The following is a 16,372-nucleotide window of genomic DNA, read 5'->3' as shown; positions in this document are numbered from 1 at the left end:
ACATTTTAATGTTAGATGAACGGGACTAAAAGCAAGAGATAAGGATGCACTCTGAGAATTGAAAAGAAATAAAAAGAAATCATCATTAGATTAAAAAGACAAATCAAACTTTAATCAATGCAACTAGATAATAGTTCATTCAAAAACTAAGGTTGAGGTTGTACTTTGAATCTTTCAAGAGGTGTGACTGGTAACATCAACTAACATTTGTAAAACATCTCCTCTACACAAGAATTCGCCACATCTCATATTTAGTACGGAAAATGTACGAGCTCTATAATGCGTATTACTGCATTACATTCAAGTACAATGAACAAAAGAATACAGGCACACATACTAGATCATGACTAGGTTACAAGATCTCAATAAATTATTCTTTCCAAGAGTGGAAACAAGGTCCAGAGACTTCAGGGTAGAGAAGAAACTAAAGGATGTAACAAAACTGAAACTTCTTTATACATAAAACAGTCTGATCATATCATCTGAATATTTAAGTTTTTTGGAGTGGAGAGAAATTTATTTATATTTTCAGAACCTCTTCTAATGTGCACTCCCCCCCCCCCCCCCCCGCCCCAACCAATTGAACAAGCATGCAGAATGATTACCATAATAGTTGAAGAGAAACACTGACACTTAGCGGTAGATCTCTGCTCACTCTACCATGTCAAATAATGCAATCCACCTCATCCGAAAGCTCTTGCCAGATGATCCTTCTGGCAAGTTTTAATGGGATATGATGAGTGGTCAAAACTCGCAATTAATAAGTGAAATGGGTGTCCAGCCCAGCCTGGTTACGACAACCATGGGCACTTTCTTTTTTACCGATCTAATCCCTATTCTTGAAGGAAGTTAAAAAGAATTGCTAGAGAAGGGGAAATAAAGTACATTATTTATCCTTAACAATCATAATCATGTGAATAGCATGACATTCATACTCTAACCACCCGTAGAAGTACATGAAAGAATCACATTCTCACCTAAAATTTATGAAGTGTAGCTCTTCCATAATTAGCAAAATCTCATGTCAAAAAGAAAGAAAAAACTATGTTAGCTTGAGCAATTAAGTATCTAGTCTTCCAAGCGCAAGTTTACCAACTCTTTCTATGTCTCTTTTTAACCCTATACACACGGGGTATCTGATCTACAAATATTCTGCATCTGAGTCAGAGGAATCCCTTACTTTGTGGAGTTAGTATTTCACTTGCATGTTTTCATATTTCACATGCTTTAATGGTACATGTAAAAACATGTACACTAGATAAGGAATTTCAACTTCTTGAACAGGTAGCTTACACTGGGAAACATGTAAAAACATGTACACTAGATAAGGAATTTCAACTTCTTGAACAGGTAGCTTAAACTCGGAAATAGCAGGAGCACAATACAAAAGCAACATTTTGAAGTTAATTGCCTAGAGAGTGAAAAACACATTCCATGATTAGCAAAATATTTAACAAGAATATCCTTAACATTCTCTTTTAAAAATCGTACCATTATAGCAGCTTGTCTCTCTCGAGCTTTAGCTTTGCGCTTATCACTGTCTGAAACTGATCCCAAGTTGTTAGTATCACCGGTCAATATAGATTGCGATAGTTGATCGACCACCTCAGGTGCAAGGTCTTGAAGTTTTATCTTGCATCCAGATTGAAGTTCAGCAAATTTTTTCAATAGACTTCCAACAAAAGAAGAGAGGTTGAATATTCCAGCTTCCACAAAGTCGTTTTCTTTCCTAAATTTCCTCATCAACAAAACCAAAAGAGACAACAAGCTCTGATCACCATATTTACCCAATGACAATTCTTCACTAGCTAGTGCTACAATCGGAATGACACCATCCTCATAGCAACCATGATCACCAGATCCCCCATGCATAAAACAAATATCTAATGCAAGAGACAACAAATGCAATGCTGTTAACACTACACCATCTGGAGCACGTGAAGCGTTTGATTTATCAGAGAAAATAGCATAGAATACAACAGCCCGAACTATTTGGAGTGTTGTCCTGCAAGTAGCTATTTGAGCTATTCCACCAAGAGGTGGATAAATCTTGGTCCATTTTGGAAGTTGATTGGTCCATGCTGATACATTACAGAACCGCATGTATCTCTCTTCAGCAACTTGCAACTCCTTTGAGTTCCAACGAGGATGGTATAAATCTAGCTCCGTCCAATAGGATGCCCGGAGTTTATACATACCCTGCGATAGATAAGAAATTAGGATCATAGGACAGAAATATCAATCAGATAGACAAAATGTCACAGACAAACCTGATTCATGCCAGAGGGATTGGAGTACACTGCTATCCTATCCAAAACCTCTTGAAGTTTATCGATCTTGGACAAGTCACGGGGCAAAGATTTCACCAACTGGCTACGAGTGGCATCACCAGTTGATAGTTTATATACCAATTCCCTTTGCAAACACTCACTAGGGGATAGCCCAGAAAACCGTCTTTCTTTCACTATTTGTATGATAAGAGTAAGCATCTCTTGAACTATAGTCGGCTCATACCTGGAAAAGTGTTAAAATAGATGAAACCAAAAAGCAGTTAGATACTCCAGAAACAAAACATAGAGATTTGAAAGCATTTTGCAGAATCATTCTGAACACAAACAAGGTTTCAGTAAATTAAGAAATTCAAATATACAAAATCTTAAGTTCACCTAAAGCAAGCATTAAAGAATGTAAAAGGCCACCTAAGAACCTCAGACAAGTCAAAATTAACTTTTATTCTTTAGCAAGTTACTTCTAACTCGCTAGTGATCCCACCAAATTGGACTAAAGGGTCTTAAATTCTCTATCTTTGAAACAATGGCCCAAATCATGTCATATGATGAAAATCTTAAGGTATATTTATTTACATATATGAGGACATAGCATACATGTCAGACATCAATATACACTAACCATTGATGAATCTTCTTCGTTATTCTCTAGTGTCAAGGACTTAGAATTGATGTGGACAACACCACCATGAGATAAGACACACATTAACATCTTAGTTCTAGTGAAACTACAAAATTTAAGTATTTAACAAAACAAACAATCATTCAATCAACTAGACCTTAATTCTGATTGGTTGAGGCCACCTATATGAATCGTCTGTATCCACTCCGCTCTACTCATGCCATTTCATTACAATACAAATTAATTCATCATTTAAGGTGAATTAAGAATTCTTTAAAACTAGACAGTCTCTACATAGCTCACTTATACCTAGTGCAATTGAACAATAACATTTAAGCCTTAATCACAACTAGCTCTCATTGCCTATATGTAATTTATTCGATTATATCATGTTCTTAGTAGGTCAAATGATCCGAGAAATTGAACTACTTCCTTCTATGTGATTTTAGGACTATACATCCATTTTTGTTATCTTCACTCACCATATTGTATGCCTGAAGATTGGTACATCTAAATGTTTGTGTAAAACATGACCAAATCCTCTCAAGCAACATGTTCTAATCATATCCTTCGTGTGCTACATGCACCCCCTTTTTGATGTTATTCTAATATTGTTCAATACTAAAGGTTAGCTCGTTCATAAATATAGTAAACAAGTACGAGCTCAAGAAAGATCCTTAATATAAACCCGCAGTATGGAAACACTTTTATATCTTTGCCCAGTACTTTCATATGCTTCTCATAATTATCGGTATATTTTTTAAAGGCGTTTTCTAGGAGAGTCGGCTAAAAACGAATCGAGACGGATTGACGGGGTGCAAGTATCGTGGGACATAAGTCCCAACCTTTGGGGCATTCATTTGGAGCATAAGACCACAAAACTTCCCCAAATTAGAACCAATGACGAGCTTTGGGTGAGGTGGGCTATAAACATACCAATTGGACTGGTGGTGTGCAAGTATTGAGGGGCATAAGTCCTAACTTTTCGGGCATTCATTTGGAGGCATAAACCCAGAGAACTTCCCCACAATGGAACCAAAAGTCCTTAAGTCCTTTATTTAATACTTAAAAACTCAAAAGTTAGATGAGTGTAAATTCTCAAACTAAGGAAAAACTCAAAGGTCAAAGGCTTTTTTTAAATATTAGTTGTAATTCCACAATCCTTTCTCTTTACATTTACTTAGCAACCAAATATTGCTTTGCTCTTTGTCTGCGAAATGCTAATTGTAAAGTAATAGCTTTGTCCTCCAATGCTTGCTCTGCTACCACGCTTCTCGCTTGCGGTTTCTTTCTTCATGCATTATTTTCACCAAGTTTTTTTTGTTGATCTTTTAATTCTTTTTCAAGTAAGTTTTTAATTCTGGAATTCCTTTTGGCATGGCTCTAGTTTAGGTATTTTGGTTTTATTCCAAAAGATGTTCTATTTCTGTTATAATGCGCATTTGTGATTGGTTCTCGGGTTTTAGATTTTCAAACAATAACTTAAAATAACTGTCATTTTATTCTATGAATTATTAGGAACTATTTCCTCTGTTAATTTATAGTGATGATGTTTGACAATGCACGTAGCTTAAGAAAGAACGAAAGAAAAACGTTTAAAACTTTTAGTCTAAATTATGTCAAAGATATTTATATGGCTATAAATCATTTCATTAAGAGTAAATGAAATGTTTAAAATTGAACTATTTCTAAATATTGAAAGGTATCATTCTTCTCAGGGACATTAAAAGAAATGTGTCACGTAAAATGGGACAAAAATAGTATCATTTTTATAACTCTATGGGTGTCAACCGAAAGCTTGAGACATGGAGAAGCACCTTGGAGAGTATGGCTTTAAGATAAATAGAAGTAAGATACATGCGCAGCAAATTTAATCAGCATGAGAAGAACGAAGTTGAAGTGAGACTAGATGGGATTGCAGTGCCAAAATGTAAACAAATTAGATATCTTGGTTCGTTCTTTCGAGAAAATAGAATGATAGATGAAGATGTTACCCATAGGATTATAACCGGATAGCTGAAATGGAGAAATGCTATGGGGGTGTTATGTGTAGTGTTGTAAATAGAGCTTGCCTCAGCACTAATAGCGTGAGGCGACGCGAAGCAGAAGCTCATCGCCACTTTCATCTGATGCGTGGCGCAATTAGAAAAGAGGCAAGAAGGCGAGGAGGCGGCAGTGAGGTGAGGAGGCAACGCTGCGACAAAAGCGTCGCATTTTTTATTAAAAAACAAGAGACTTAAAAGGCCAAATTAGGGTTTTCTTCTTCAGATTCAAACATTTTCTTTCTCTTTGACCAACAGCCGCAGCTCTTCTTCTTCAAGGGTTCAGGTACGGATTTCTCTTCTTTCTTTCTTTCTTCTTCCTTTTCTTTCTCTTTTTCCAGCAATAGCTCCTCTGTTTTCCGGCAGCAACCTCGGTTTTGTCTTCTTCCTTCTTCGTTCTTCGTTCTCCATCCTCCATCCTCCATCCTCCCTCTCCCTCTCCCTCTCCCTCTCCCTCTCCCTCTCCTCTTTTGTGGCAGCAACTGATCTTTCTTTCTCCTCTGTTTTCTCTCTTTTTTGTTCTTCTTTCTTCCGTTGTTTCTCTGTTTTCTCCTCTCTTTTTTTCTTTTTTCAATTTTAGACTTTTAGTGTACAATTGATGAATTATTAACTATCTAGTTCTAGACTTTTAGTATCTACTATCTACTTTTAGTTTTTGAATTGAAATATTTGGTAATATGTTATTGCTATTGAGTTTTTGGTTATTTATATATGCAAACTTAATATTTTATTATTTTGTCATATATGCAAACTTAATATTTTATTATTTTGTATTAATTGGTGCTTCGCTTCTCGCCTCAGTGAAGCAGGCCCTCGTCGCTATTTGCCGCCTCTCGCTACCTAAAACACTGGTTATGTGATAGAAAGATGCCTACCAAAGTGAAAGGTAAGTTCTATAGAACAACTGTAAGACCGGCAATGTTATATGGCAGTGAACATTGCGCTGCTAAAGTCCAACATATCCACAAAAAGAGTGTTGCAGAGATGAGAAGGCTAAGATGTATGTGCGATCATACAAGATTAGATAAGAATAAAAATGACCACATTCGACAGAAGGTGCAAGTAGCACACATCGAGGATAAAATAAAAGGTCGCTTAAGATGATTTGGTCGTGTCTTGCATAGCCCTATAGAGGCACCGGTCTGTAGGTGTGAAACTATGGTGAATGAAAGTGTTAAAAAGGGATTATTCTCTATTCACTAAGGTCTCCTCTGATTCTCTCATTATCTTGGTTGTGTATGTTGATGACATATTGCTAGTTGGTAACGATGTTCTTGAGATGAACTCTTTGAAGTCCTTCTTGGATGCACAATTCAAAATCAAGGGCCTGGGCTCAGTTCACTACTTTCTGGGTTTAGAGATATCTGTTCTTCCTCAAGGTTATGTGATGAGCCAACACAAGTGCACTTCTGACCTCTTGTCTGAATTTCACTGTCAACATTTCTATCCTGTCATGACCCTTTTGGACCCTTCTGTGAAACTGGTTCTAGACATGGGGGAGTTTGTTTCTGATCCTAGCTTGTATAGGAGAATGATTGGGAAGCTCATTTTTTTTGCAACATACTAGGCATGATATCTCCTTCCAGTTCAATATTTAAGTCAGTTTCTTCAAAAGCCTCAAGTGCCCCATATGTTGGCAACCTTACATGTTCTCGGGTATTTGCTTAATGATCCAGCTCAAGGGGTGCTTCTCTCCAGCTCATCTAATTTGTCTCTCACAGCCTACTCTGACTCTGATTAGGCTGCTTGTGCCATTTCTCACAAATCTGTCACTAGATATTATATTACTCTTGGTGGCAGCCCCATTTCTTGGAAAAGCAAAAAGCAGTCCACTATCTCCTTGTCTTCAGCTGAAGCTAAATACAGAGCACTTCGCAAAGTTTCGGCTGAGGTTTCTTGGCTACTAAGGGTGTTGCATGACCTTGGTTTGTCTATCTCCAGTCCAGTTCCCATCTATTGTGACAACCAGGCAGCTCTTCATAATGCCAAGAACCCAGTATTTTACAAGCGCACCAAACATATTGAGATTAACTGTCATTATGTGCGCACTTGCTTGCAGACTGGTCTGATTTCTTTGCATTTTATCTCCAGCACCAATCAGTTGGCAGACATCATGACCAAGGCTCTTCCTGGTCAGATTCATCATGGATTACTTTGCAAACTTGGTGTGTTCTCACCCTCAAACTTGAGGGGGGGTGTTAGCCCAGATACATCTCAGGCCCAGTTGACACAGGCCCAATCGGATAAAGAAAAGCAGAAGGCCCACTTATAAACACTTAGCCACATCTGTTGTATTTTAGCAATGTAAATATTTTAGTTTTTTTCATTTTACACTTGTAAATATAAATAGTCTCTACACAATAATAAAATCAGTTTTTGGTCAATTACATTTTGATCGACTCACTCGTCTCTCTCTTCTTCTCTCAACCCTTCTAGGGTTTTCTTCTTTCAATACCAAGGCCAGGATCTGAAAGAGAGGATTCACTTTCCGAAATTTCAAGTGACATGATTCCTCCTTCAGAAGCTAAAGTTGAATGATCGCGCCATGACGAGAAGTAATTGTAGAATTAGTACTGCAAAATGTTAAGAGTACACTTTTCGAAACCGAGTAATATGACTTTTTTTCCATCAGAAGTATTTTTTTCATTTTTTATTTGTGCTCGCTGAAAAGTTTTTAAAAAAAAATTATATAGATTTTCAAATAAAATAAAAAAAATTCAGCTACTGAGAACAGCAGTAAAGATTATGAAATTTTTAAAAAAAAAAAAAAAACAAGTTGAAGGTAGTAGACGAAATTTTCGAACAAATAATGATGGAGAGAAAAATCAAAAAGCAGGTCACGGCCGAAATATTAAAGTTTCCTCTTATCGATCATTATCTATCTCAAAGTAGCAAGTATAACAAAAGACTTGATCATGTTAAATTGTATCAGATGTTGTTATACTGGAAAGGAAATACTTACTTTTTAAATTGAGGTGTAATACACTCAATCACGTGTAATCTAATTTTCTAATTGAGTCAAGTAGGTGAAAATATTTTGTGGGTGATAGATGGCGAGGCTGAACTTGCTAACTCGCCGGTTATTATATTTTGCTGAATTTTGTGAACTACGTTATAAGTATAAATTGTTTGAAATATTTAATTAACTTACTTTAGGGTTTTCGGTAGATCATCTTATCTGACACCAAAGAATTACTTGTTATACGACATTTTTTCTTTTTGTTATGGGCTAGCTAGGATGTAATAGGAGTACATATTTACTATTGTTGGATATGTGTGAGCAAAGTCTCATATGAAAAGTAAAAAAAATTAACTTTTTTTTATTTTTAGCCCGCGTCATAAACTGTTTGCATTCGACAACCGAAAAAGTGTGTAAAATTTGTATAGCTTTTGTATATAACATACAGAATGTATATATATACGAAAAATATATATTTTTCGGCTATTGTTTTGAGAGCGGCTATACATCGTCATTTCTCCCAAAAAATGATCTACTTATAAGGTCACATGAAAGGAAGTTGTCTCTAAAGATCTACAAATCTTTGGACTCAATGCAGACTTAGTTAAAGATAGGACACAATAGAAGAAAAAGAGTCATATAGGGTATAGTTGATACTTACTAGTTAGGAATACGTACCAAAATGGTACAGAAAGATGCAAGAAGCATCCCAAAAATAACAACCATCACCTACATCCCTCCTAACTAATCCAGAAAATCCATAAACTGGTGCATGTTCACTAATGAACTGGACTTACACCAATAATACAAATTATGAATACAATTATTTTTAATTTTAGAAATATGGTTCCAACGTCCTTCAAAGCAAGCCTTATTCTTTTCTAGCCATAGCCCACATGATGCAGAATGGAATACTTCTCTAAATCTGCTTCAACCTTCTAGGTATTTTAACTACTCCTACTTTATATTGACATCGCGATAATATGAGCTGAGCTTAGAGAAAGAAGTGAGGATTTATATCGTATCGCCGACCCCAACTTTGTTTGGGCTCGAGGCATAGTTGTTGTCGTATGTAGGTTCCATCACAACCATGCTATAAGTGTAATGTATCTTTCGTTTCTCACTTCTTCCAAGTATAAAAGACATTTCCTTTGTAATGTTAGTGCAAATGTTAGCGTGTTTATATACATATGTACATTCTCCCACTAAATTCGCGATTTTTACAATTGTCATGTAATTTTACTTTTTTGTGATTGATATGCTTATCTTATTAATTAATACAACTACTATGCCTCAATCCTAAACAAGTTGGGATCGGCTATATGAAATCCTCCCATGTTACTTCATTTGAACTTATCTTATGCCAATATTATGCAAATTATCTACCGTATGGGGCTGAATGTTGGCCAGTCAAGAACAAGATGAAAGTAGCATAAATGAGGATGTTGAGATGGATAAGTGGGTGTACCAAGAGAGATATTAGAGAGTTGGAATGATGGTTAAGAGTTCTTGCTTTTGAGTTCCCACTCTTATTATTTAGAAGGCTATAATAATACCTTAATGAATTGAAGCGGATAAAGCTCAGCATTTCTCTAATTTGAATCGAAAGTTGCTTTTTACTCCTCCGGCTTTGAAAGCCGGTTACATCCAATGTTTCCTACGAGGCTGTCTTAAAGTCCTCTTTGTCTAGGCTTACCACGAACACAGAGACGAGAAATAAAAAAAAAGGGTATTCCTCATATTAGGAAAGATTTATGTTCTTTTGCTCCTTACCATCGAAGTCGGATACCGGAAAAAAAAAAAGCGACTACCTTACTTAAGCAATTCTTCTTATTCTTATTCTTTCTTAGTTGTAGTTCCCCTTCTCCGGATCCCGATAAGAATAGAAGATGGTGCAACAACGAATCTTATTACGCTACTGCGAGTGGAATCTTACCCCGCCTCACTTGCTTTCTTTATTGCATAAATAAGGGCATAAGCAAAGTCAAGGGATTCCCGTCTAACTAGTGTCTGAGAGTAAGCAAGCTACTTTCATTCAACAGATTTGTGCTTGAATCAATAACATGCTCTGCTCTGGGTCGGGAATCTTTGCTCTTCTCTTTTGCATTTCCGCTGCACCATAACACTAACTTAATCTTCTATTATATTAGTAAAGCACTACCGCGCTACAACTAGCATAGCAGCCTGCGGATAGGCAATGCTTTAAGCCGCTATCGTTCGGTTCGAATAAGTCAAGCTCCTTCGGTTGCTTCGCTCAGGCGGTCTTCCCTTATCTTCCTAACGTTCAAAGTAGTTATGGTTTGAGATGAGAAAGGAGCACCGGCTGAACGCAATGAATGAATAAGCAATTGACAGCGGAGGGAATCAATGATCCTTATTCGACCGAGTTCTAGCTAGAAAGATGTAGATTACACACTGGAAGTTGGTAAGAACTGAGGTTTGGATCCCTAACCTAAGTAGGCCTACCATCGAAGTAGCCGGTACTTGATCGGGCGGGGGGCGGTTTGGTTTCGTGCAAAGCCTTCGCAGCAGGAAGAAGCAATTGTCATTTGAAAGTAAAGGCTCTTGTTTTACGAATCTTACAACTCTCAAAGCGATTCTACTCCAATTGCATTCATCAGTCGGATGACAGTGAGAATAAAAGGAAGCCGGGAGGAAGAATGGAGTATAGCATTACCTTTAGAGTACAACCCGGAGCCTTCTTTTCGTAAACCCTACTCTTGCGCCCCTAACCGCACATTTCAAGCGAAGGAGTGAAAGCTACTAGACTGTAATAGTTGGAGAGGACCTACAATGAGTTGTGGTTGCTTCGCAAGCAATACTCGACGGTATTATAAAGAATGGGACTAAGCAACTTTTTTAGATTTCATTCTTTAATATAACATCAACATAACAATAACATTACAAAGCAACATAGGCATTTATCCCATCCATCCACCGAGGAAAACACCTGCCTTACACTAAAAGTTCACGCGCTTCTTTATTCCTTTGATTTTTTTGTCGAGATTTGGGTTGGGGTTCTTGTGTACCTTAGTACACGATGCACAATTACAGCTAACTGCACTCTCTTTCTTTAGGTAAACATCCTAGAAAGACTCCGGACGGGGTGAAGGCATCATTGAAAAATCCCATTTACGTCGTTCCCCTGCTGCATGTATCCGAGTCCTGGGCGGCACGATTACCTCTCATAGCATGTGTATAAACGATGGGTTCGCCAGGTTGAGAGACCAACGAACTGGGTGTGCTACTTATCGCTGGTAAACTATAATGAGATAAAGGAATGAAGCTATTCGGGACAAAGTTGAAGTGACCTCCGTGGAGGACAAGATGCGGGAGTCGAGGCTAAGATGGTTCGGACACGTTAAGAGGAGAAGTATTGATGCACCTGTTAGGAGGTGTGAGAAGTTGTCCATGACGGGTTTGAGAAGAGGTCGAGGTAGGCCAAAAAAGTACTGGCGAGAGGTGATTAGGCAGGACATGGCGCTGCTTCAACTTACTAAGGACATGACCCTTGATAGGAGGGTGTGGAGGTCGAGTACTAGAGTAGAAGTTTAGTAGGTAGTTGAAAGTTTCTCATTTTCTTACCCGTAGTATTAGTAGCGCGCATGTACCTTCTTATTCTCAGATCTATATTATATCATGTTGTTCAGTTCGTTTTAGTTATCGTATTTCCCTGTTGTTACTATTTGGTACTACTTATTATTTTCTCCCTCCTTTTCTTCTTCTTCTTCTTCTTCTTCTTCTTCTTCTTCTTCCTCCTTCTCACCTTTTTTCTGAGCCGAGGGTCTATTGGAAACAGCCTCTCTACTTTCACTAGGTAGGGGAAAGGTCTGCGTACACACAACCCTCCACAGACTTCACATGTGGAAATATACTGGGTTTGTTGTTGTTGTTTGTTGTTGTTAATTACTAGCTCCGTTTCGACTTATGCGACATAGTTTGACTCGGCACGGAGTTCATGGGAAAAAAAACTTTTAAAACTTGTGGTCTTAAAAGCTTAAAAGATAAAAGCTTTTGTGGGGCTTTCAAGTTGTGTGGATATAAAAACTTCTCATTAAGAGTAAAATGGGTAAAATAAAAAGTTTAAAGTTAAATTGTTCTCAAATATATAAATGTGTCATTTTATTTGGAACAGACTAATAAGGAAATTATGTCGCTTAATTTTTTTTTCCTGATAAGATAAGTAGTATTATTAAGGCAAGTACCAAGAAGGTACAGCAAAAACAACTTTACAACAGTACAAAAATCACCATATAGCAATTAAGTACACTCATATTAATGAATCTAAAAAGTCTAAAACATCAGAGAAGTCTTCCACTGTCCTCTCCTTACACCATTAAAACAGATTTTCTAAACAATTATACTTTACAACTGCTATATGTTTCCTCTCTCCATCAAAACAACTCATATTCCTTTCCTACAATATACTCCATAAGATGCATAAAGGAGTTGTTCTCCAAATCTTCTTTCTGTTTCCTGCAATCTTCTGTGCTTGCCAGCTTGACAATATACTTCGCACATCTCTAGGCATCACCCAGTGCACACCAAATAAACATAACACGACAGCCCAGCTTTGCCAGGCAAAATCACAGTGTATCAGTATGTAATTTGTTGATTCTACTTCCTTCTCACATAGATAACACCTACAACACATTATAAATCCTCTCATCTCAGAAGATCTTGAGTTAGACAAGCATTTCCAGAAGCAACCCAGCCAAAACAGGCCACCTTTGATGGTGCTTTAGTCTTCCATATCATCTTCCAGGGCCATGCCTCCTTCCAATTATTCAAATTTTTCTGAAACATATTATAGCAGCTATTTACTGTAAAAATTCCTTCATTGTTTGCCAGCCACACCTGTGAATCATTCTTCGAACTGTCCAGTTTGAGAGGTTCTAAAATAGCTAACAACTGACTAATCTCATCTATTTCCCAATCATTAAAATCCCTTCTAAATTGAATATTCCAACCAGCTTCAAAGTAACATTATGAAGCCACACAATCTTTGCGCACAGAGAGGTTATATAAAATAGGAAACTTATCTGTAAGTCTCTCATCACCTATCCATTTATCTACCAAAATCTTATCCTTGCACCATTGCCTACCTTCAGCTTGACATTTGTTTGAAAATCCATCTACAACTTACTGATGTTTTCCCAAATTGTGACTTTACTTGCTTGTAAAATAGGAATTGGATTCCAGCAGCCACTTTGCCAAATTTAGTATTGATAACCTCCTTCCATAGCTCAACTTTATCCTCATTGTATCTCCAAATCCATTTATACATCAAGCTTTTATTGTGCAACCTGATATTCTTCACTCTCATTCCTCTCCCTTTCTGGATACCATCATGTCTTGCCATCTAGCTAAATGAAGTTTCTTTTTTTCTGAATTTCCTTCCCATAAAAAGCTGCTCCTCAATCTTTTAATTTTCTTCTCTACACTTACAAAAATGGGAATGAGGGATATTAAGTAAGTAGGCATGACATCAAGAACACTACTCACAAGTAAAGGGTGGCAAACGGGTGGGTGAGTCGGGTCGGATATGGGACGGATCGAAAATGGGTAATACCAAAATGGATAAATTAACCAACCCGAACCATATTTAATACGGATAAAAAATGGGTTAACCGGCGGATAATATGGATATCCATATTATCCACGATTTCTTGAATATGATCACTTATGCGAATATTCCTAGTCTCCCAGACTTGAGGAGCCCCCAATTTGAGGCTTTACAAATGTAAAAGTTAAACCCATTAGTTATCTATTGGTTATCCATTTCCTAAGTGGATAATATGGTTCTTATCTATATTTGACCCGTTTTAAAAAAGTTCATTATCCAACCCATTTTTTAATGGATAATATGGGTGGATAACCGTTTTCGTTTATCCATTTTGCCACCACTCCTCACAAGTGTAAGCCTACCCCCAAAAGATAAATATTGCTTCTTCCAATGAGATAATTTTTCTCCCACCTATCCAACACTCCTTGCCACATTGCTTGATCCCTCTGCTTGGTCCCCAGAGGAAGACCGAGATAAACAGCAGGAAACCTATCAACCTGGCATCCCAAAGTTCCAGACACTTCTTCAATACATTCATCAGAATTCACAGGACTCTTTGATAGATTAACTTTCAGTCTTGAGATAGCTTCAAAAGCTAGTAAAATTGCTCTCAAATGCAAAATTTGATCTCTAACAGCCTCGCACATCACCAAAGTATCATTTGCATAAGGGATATGTGAAATCTCCACCCTGTTATTCCCCTGTCCTTCAATACTGAACCCTTCTATCCATCCCCTTGCCTCTGAACTTTTTAACATAAGACCGAAAGCCTCCATCACCATCACAAATAAATATGGAAACAAAGGATCACCTTGTCTCAGACCCCTATTGAGACTGGAAAAACACTTCAGGATTCCCATTAATTAGAACAGAAAATCTGATAGTCGAAATACAACTCAAAATTCACTGTCTCCATTTGTCCCCAAAATTCATTTGTCTCACAATTCCCATCAGAAATGACAAACTAACATGATCATATGCCTTTTCCAAATCTAATTTACACATTATTCCAGCTTTCCTCTTTATTAAATAATGGTCCAGGCACTCATTTGCCACAAATGTTGCATCAATAATTTGTCTCCCCTTGAGGAAGGCATTCTGATTATTAGAGATAATCTTCTCAATAACATTCTTTAATCTTTCCGTTGATGTCTTAGAAATAATTTTGTAAATACTTCCCTGTAGACTTATTGGCATGTAATCTTTAACTTCTTCAGCACCTATCTTATTAGGAATCAAAGATATGAAAGTAGCATTAAAGCTCTTTTCGAAAGTACCATTCTGATAGAACCCGTCAATGACTTTCATCACATCCACCTTGACTATCCTCCAACATCTTTTGAAGACAGATATATAAACCCATCATAAGTTCAAGTTGTTTAACTGCTGCTTCCACTTCTTCAATTGAGAAAGGTCTTTGCAGCCAGTTCTTTTCTTCCTCTGTAAGTTTTGCTATTTCCTCCATCTCCCAATCAAGCCTCCACCTCTCCTTTTCTGAAAAATGATCTTCATAAAAAGCCAAAATATGGTTTCTAATTACATGACCACCTTCCAGCAGCCTACCCCCAATCTGTAACTTCTCAACGGTATTAAATCTTTTATTTGCATTAGCCATCTTGTGAAAGAATTTTGTGTTTTTATCTCCCCTTTTCACCCATAGACATCTAGACTTTTGCCTCCAAGATGTTTCTTCGGCTTTTGCAATTTCCTCCAACTCCTTGTAGATACTTTCTTTTTCAGCTTTTAACTCAGCAACGCCTTGTACACCACACTGTTGATGGTCCAGCTCCTCCAATCTTCCGAGTGCTTTCTTTTTCCTGTCTTCAACTCTTCCGAAAACTTCCTTATTCCATTTCTTAATATCCTTTTTCAGCAACTTAAGTTTTTTAGAAAATGCTGAATCTGGTCTTCCTCTTACCTCATAAGAACTCCACCATTGTTCCACTAGTTCCACAAAATTCTCCACATCCAGCCACATGTTTTCGAATTTGAAGTAGCCATTTCCTTTATTCCAGTCCAGTGTTTTTGAAAGCGAGAAGCGCAAAAAAGCGACAGGGGCTCGCCTCGCTTCAAAAGCGAAGCGCAAAGTGAAGCGCACGCTTCATTGAAGTGAAGCGCAATTCTTAATAATTAATTTTATAAACTGAAATACACATTAAAAAAATTAAATAAACTAAAATATAACATATATATATATATATATATATATATATAAAATTAATTTTCTAAGCTGAAATACATATAAAATTAATCAAATAAACTGAAAATATAACATATATATAATAATTAATTTTATAAAGAACTACACATTAAAAAAATCAAATAAACTGAAAAATATAACATATATATATAATAGTAATTAATTTTATAAACTAAAATACATATTAAAATTAATAAATAAGAAGAATAAAAGGGAAAAAAAAAGAAGAAAACCCTGCCCTAGCTGTGCAGACGCTGGACGAAAAAAACTGAAAAGAGAAGAGAAGAAGAAGAAGAAGGAAGAAAGAAGGAAGAAGAAAGAAAAAAAGATAAAATGCCTTAGGGTGAGCAGACGCCTGGATGGGAACAAGAAGGAGAAAGAAGGAAGAAGAAAGAAGAAAGAAAAAAAGGAGAAGAAGAAAGGACAAGAAGAAGAAAGAAGAAAAATTACCTGGAGGAAGTCTCTGGCGAATGAAACCCTAGCAGCAGCAATTGATTTTGGGAAGAAGAGAGAAATGGTCGATCAATTTGGTCTTAGGGGTCTGTTTTGTATAATAAAAAAACAGACCCAAACTTTTTTTTTAAACAAACTGACCCCTTTCGACTGAAGCGAGCGCTTCTGCGCTTCACGCTTCAAAGTCGCTTCGCGCTTTTTCGACTGAAGCGAGCGCTTCATCTGGTCGAGTCACCTCAGGC

At 37.0% G+C, this 16,372-nt stretch overlaps 1 protein-coding gene and 1 non-coding gene across 4 annotated transcripts in view; one reads left to right on the top strand and one right to left on the bottom strand.

Moving 5' to 3' along the window:
- Positions 1-16,372, bottom strand: part of LOC104092201 (E3 ubiquitin-protein ligase PRT6) — a 40,444-nt gene that overhangs the window by 11,953 nt on the left and 12,119 nt on the right. For all 3 annotated transcript variants that reach the window (XM_009597733.3, XM_009597732.3, XM_033655099.2), the window contains exons 5-6: positions 2,271-2,514; positions 1,492-2,199 (exon numbers count right to left, since the gene is read on the bottom strand). In XM_009597733.3, coding sequence (XP_009596028.1) covers positions 1,492-2,199; positions 2,271-2,514 — 952 coding nt within the window. The remainder of the gene's footprint in view (positions 1-1,491; positions 2,200-2,270; positions 2,515-16,372) is intronic.
- LOC117275775 (small nucleolar RNA Z279/snoR105/snoR108) lies at positions 729-834 on the top strand. Its single transcript, XR_004505972.1, has one exon. It is a non-coding gene; the product is annotated as a small nucleolar RNA Z279/snoR105/snoR108 (small nucleolar RNA).

This window comes from Nicotiana tomentosiformis, chromosome 7 (assembly GCF_000390325.3).
Source record: "Nicotiana tomentosiformis chromosome 7, ASM39032v3, whole genome shotgun sequence".
Taxonomy (NCBI): Eukaryota; Viridiplantae; Streptophyta; class Magnoliopsida; order Solanales; family Solanaceae; genus Nicotiana; species Nicotiana tomentosiformis.
The sequence above is the reverse complement of the archived record's forward strand: the minus strand, read 5'-3'. Positions and strand labels throughout refer to the sequence as shown.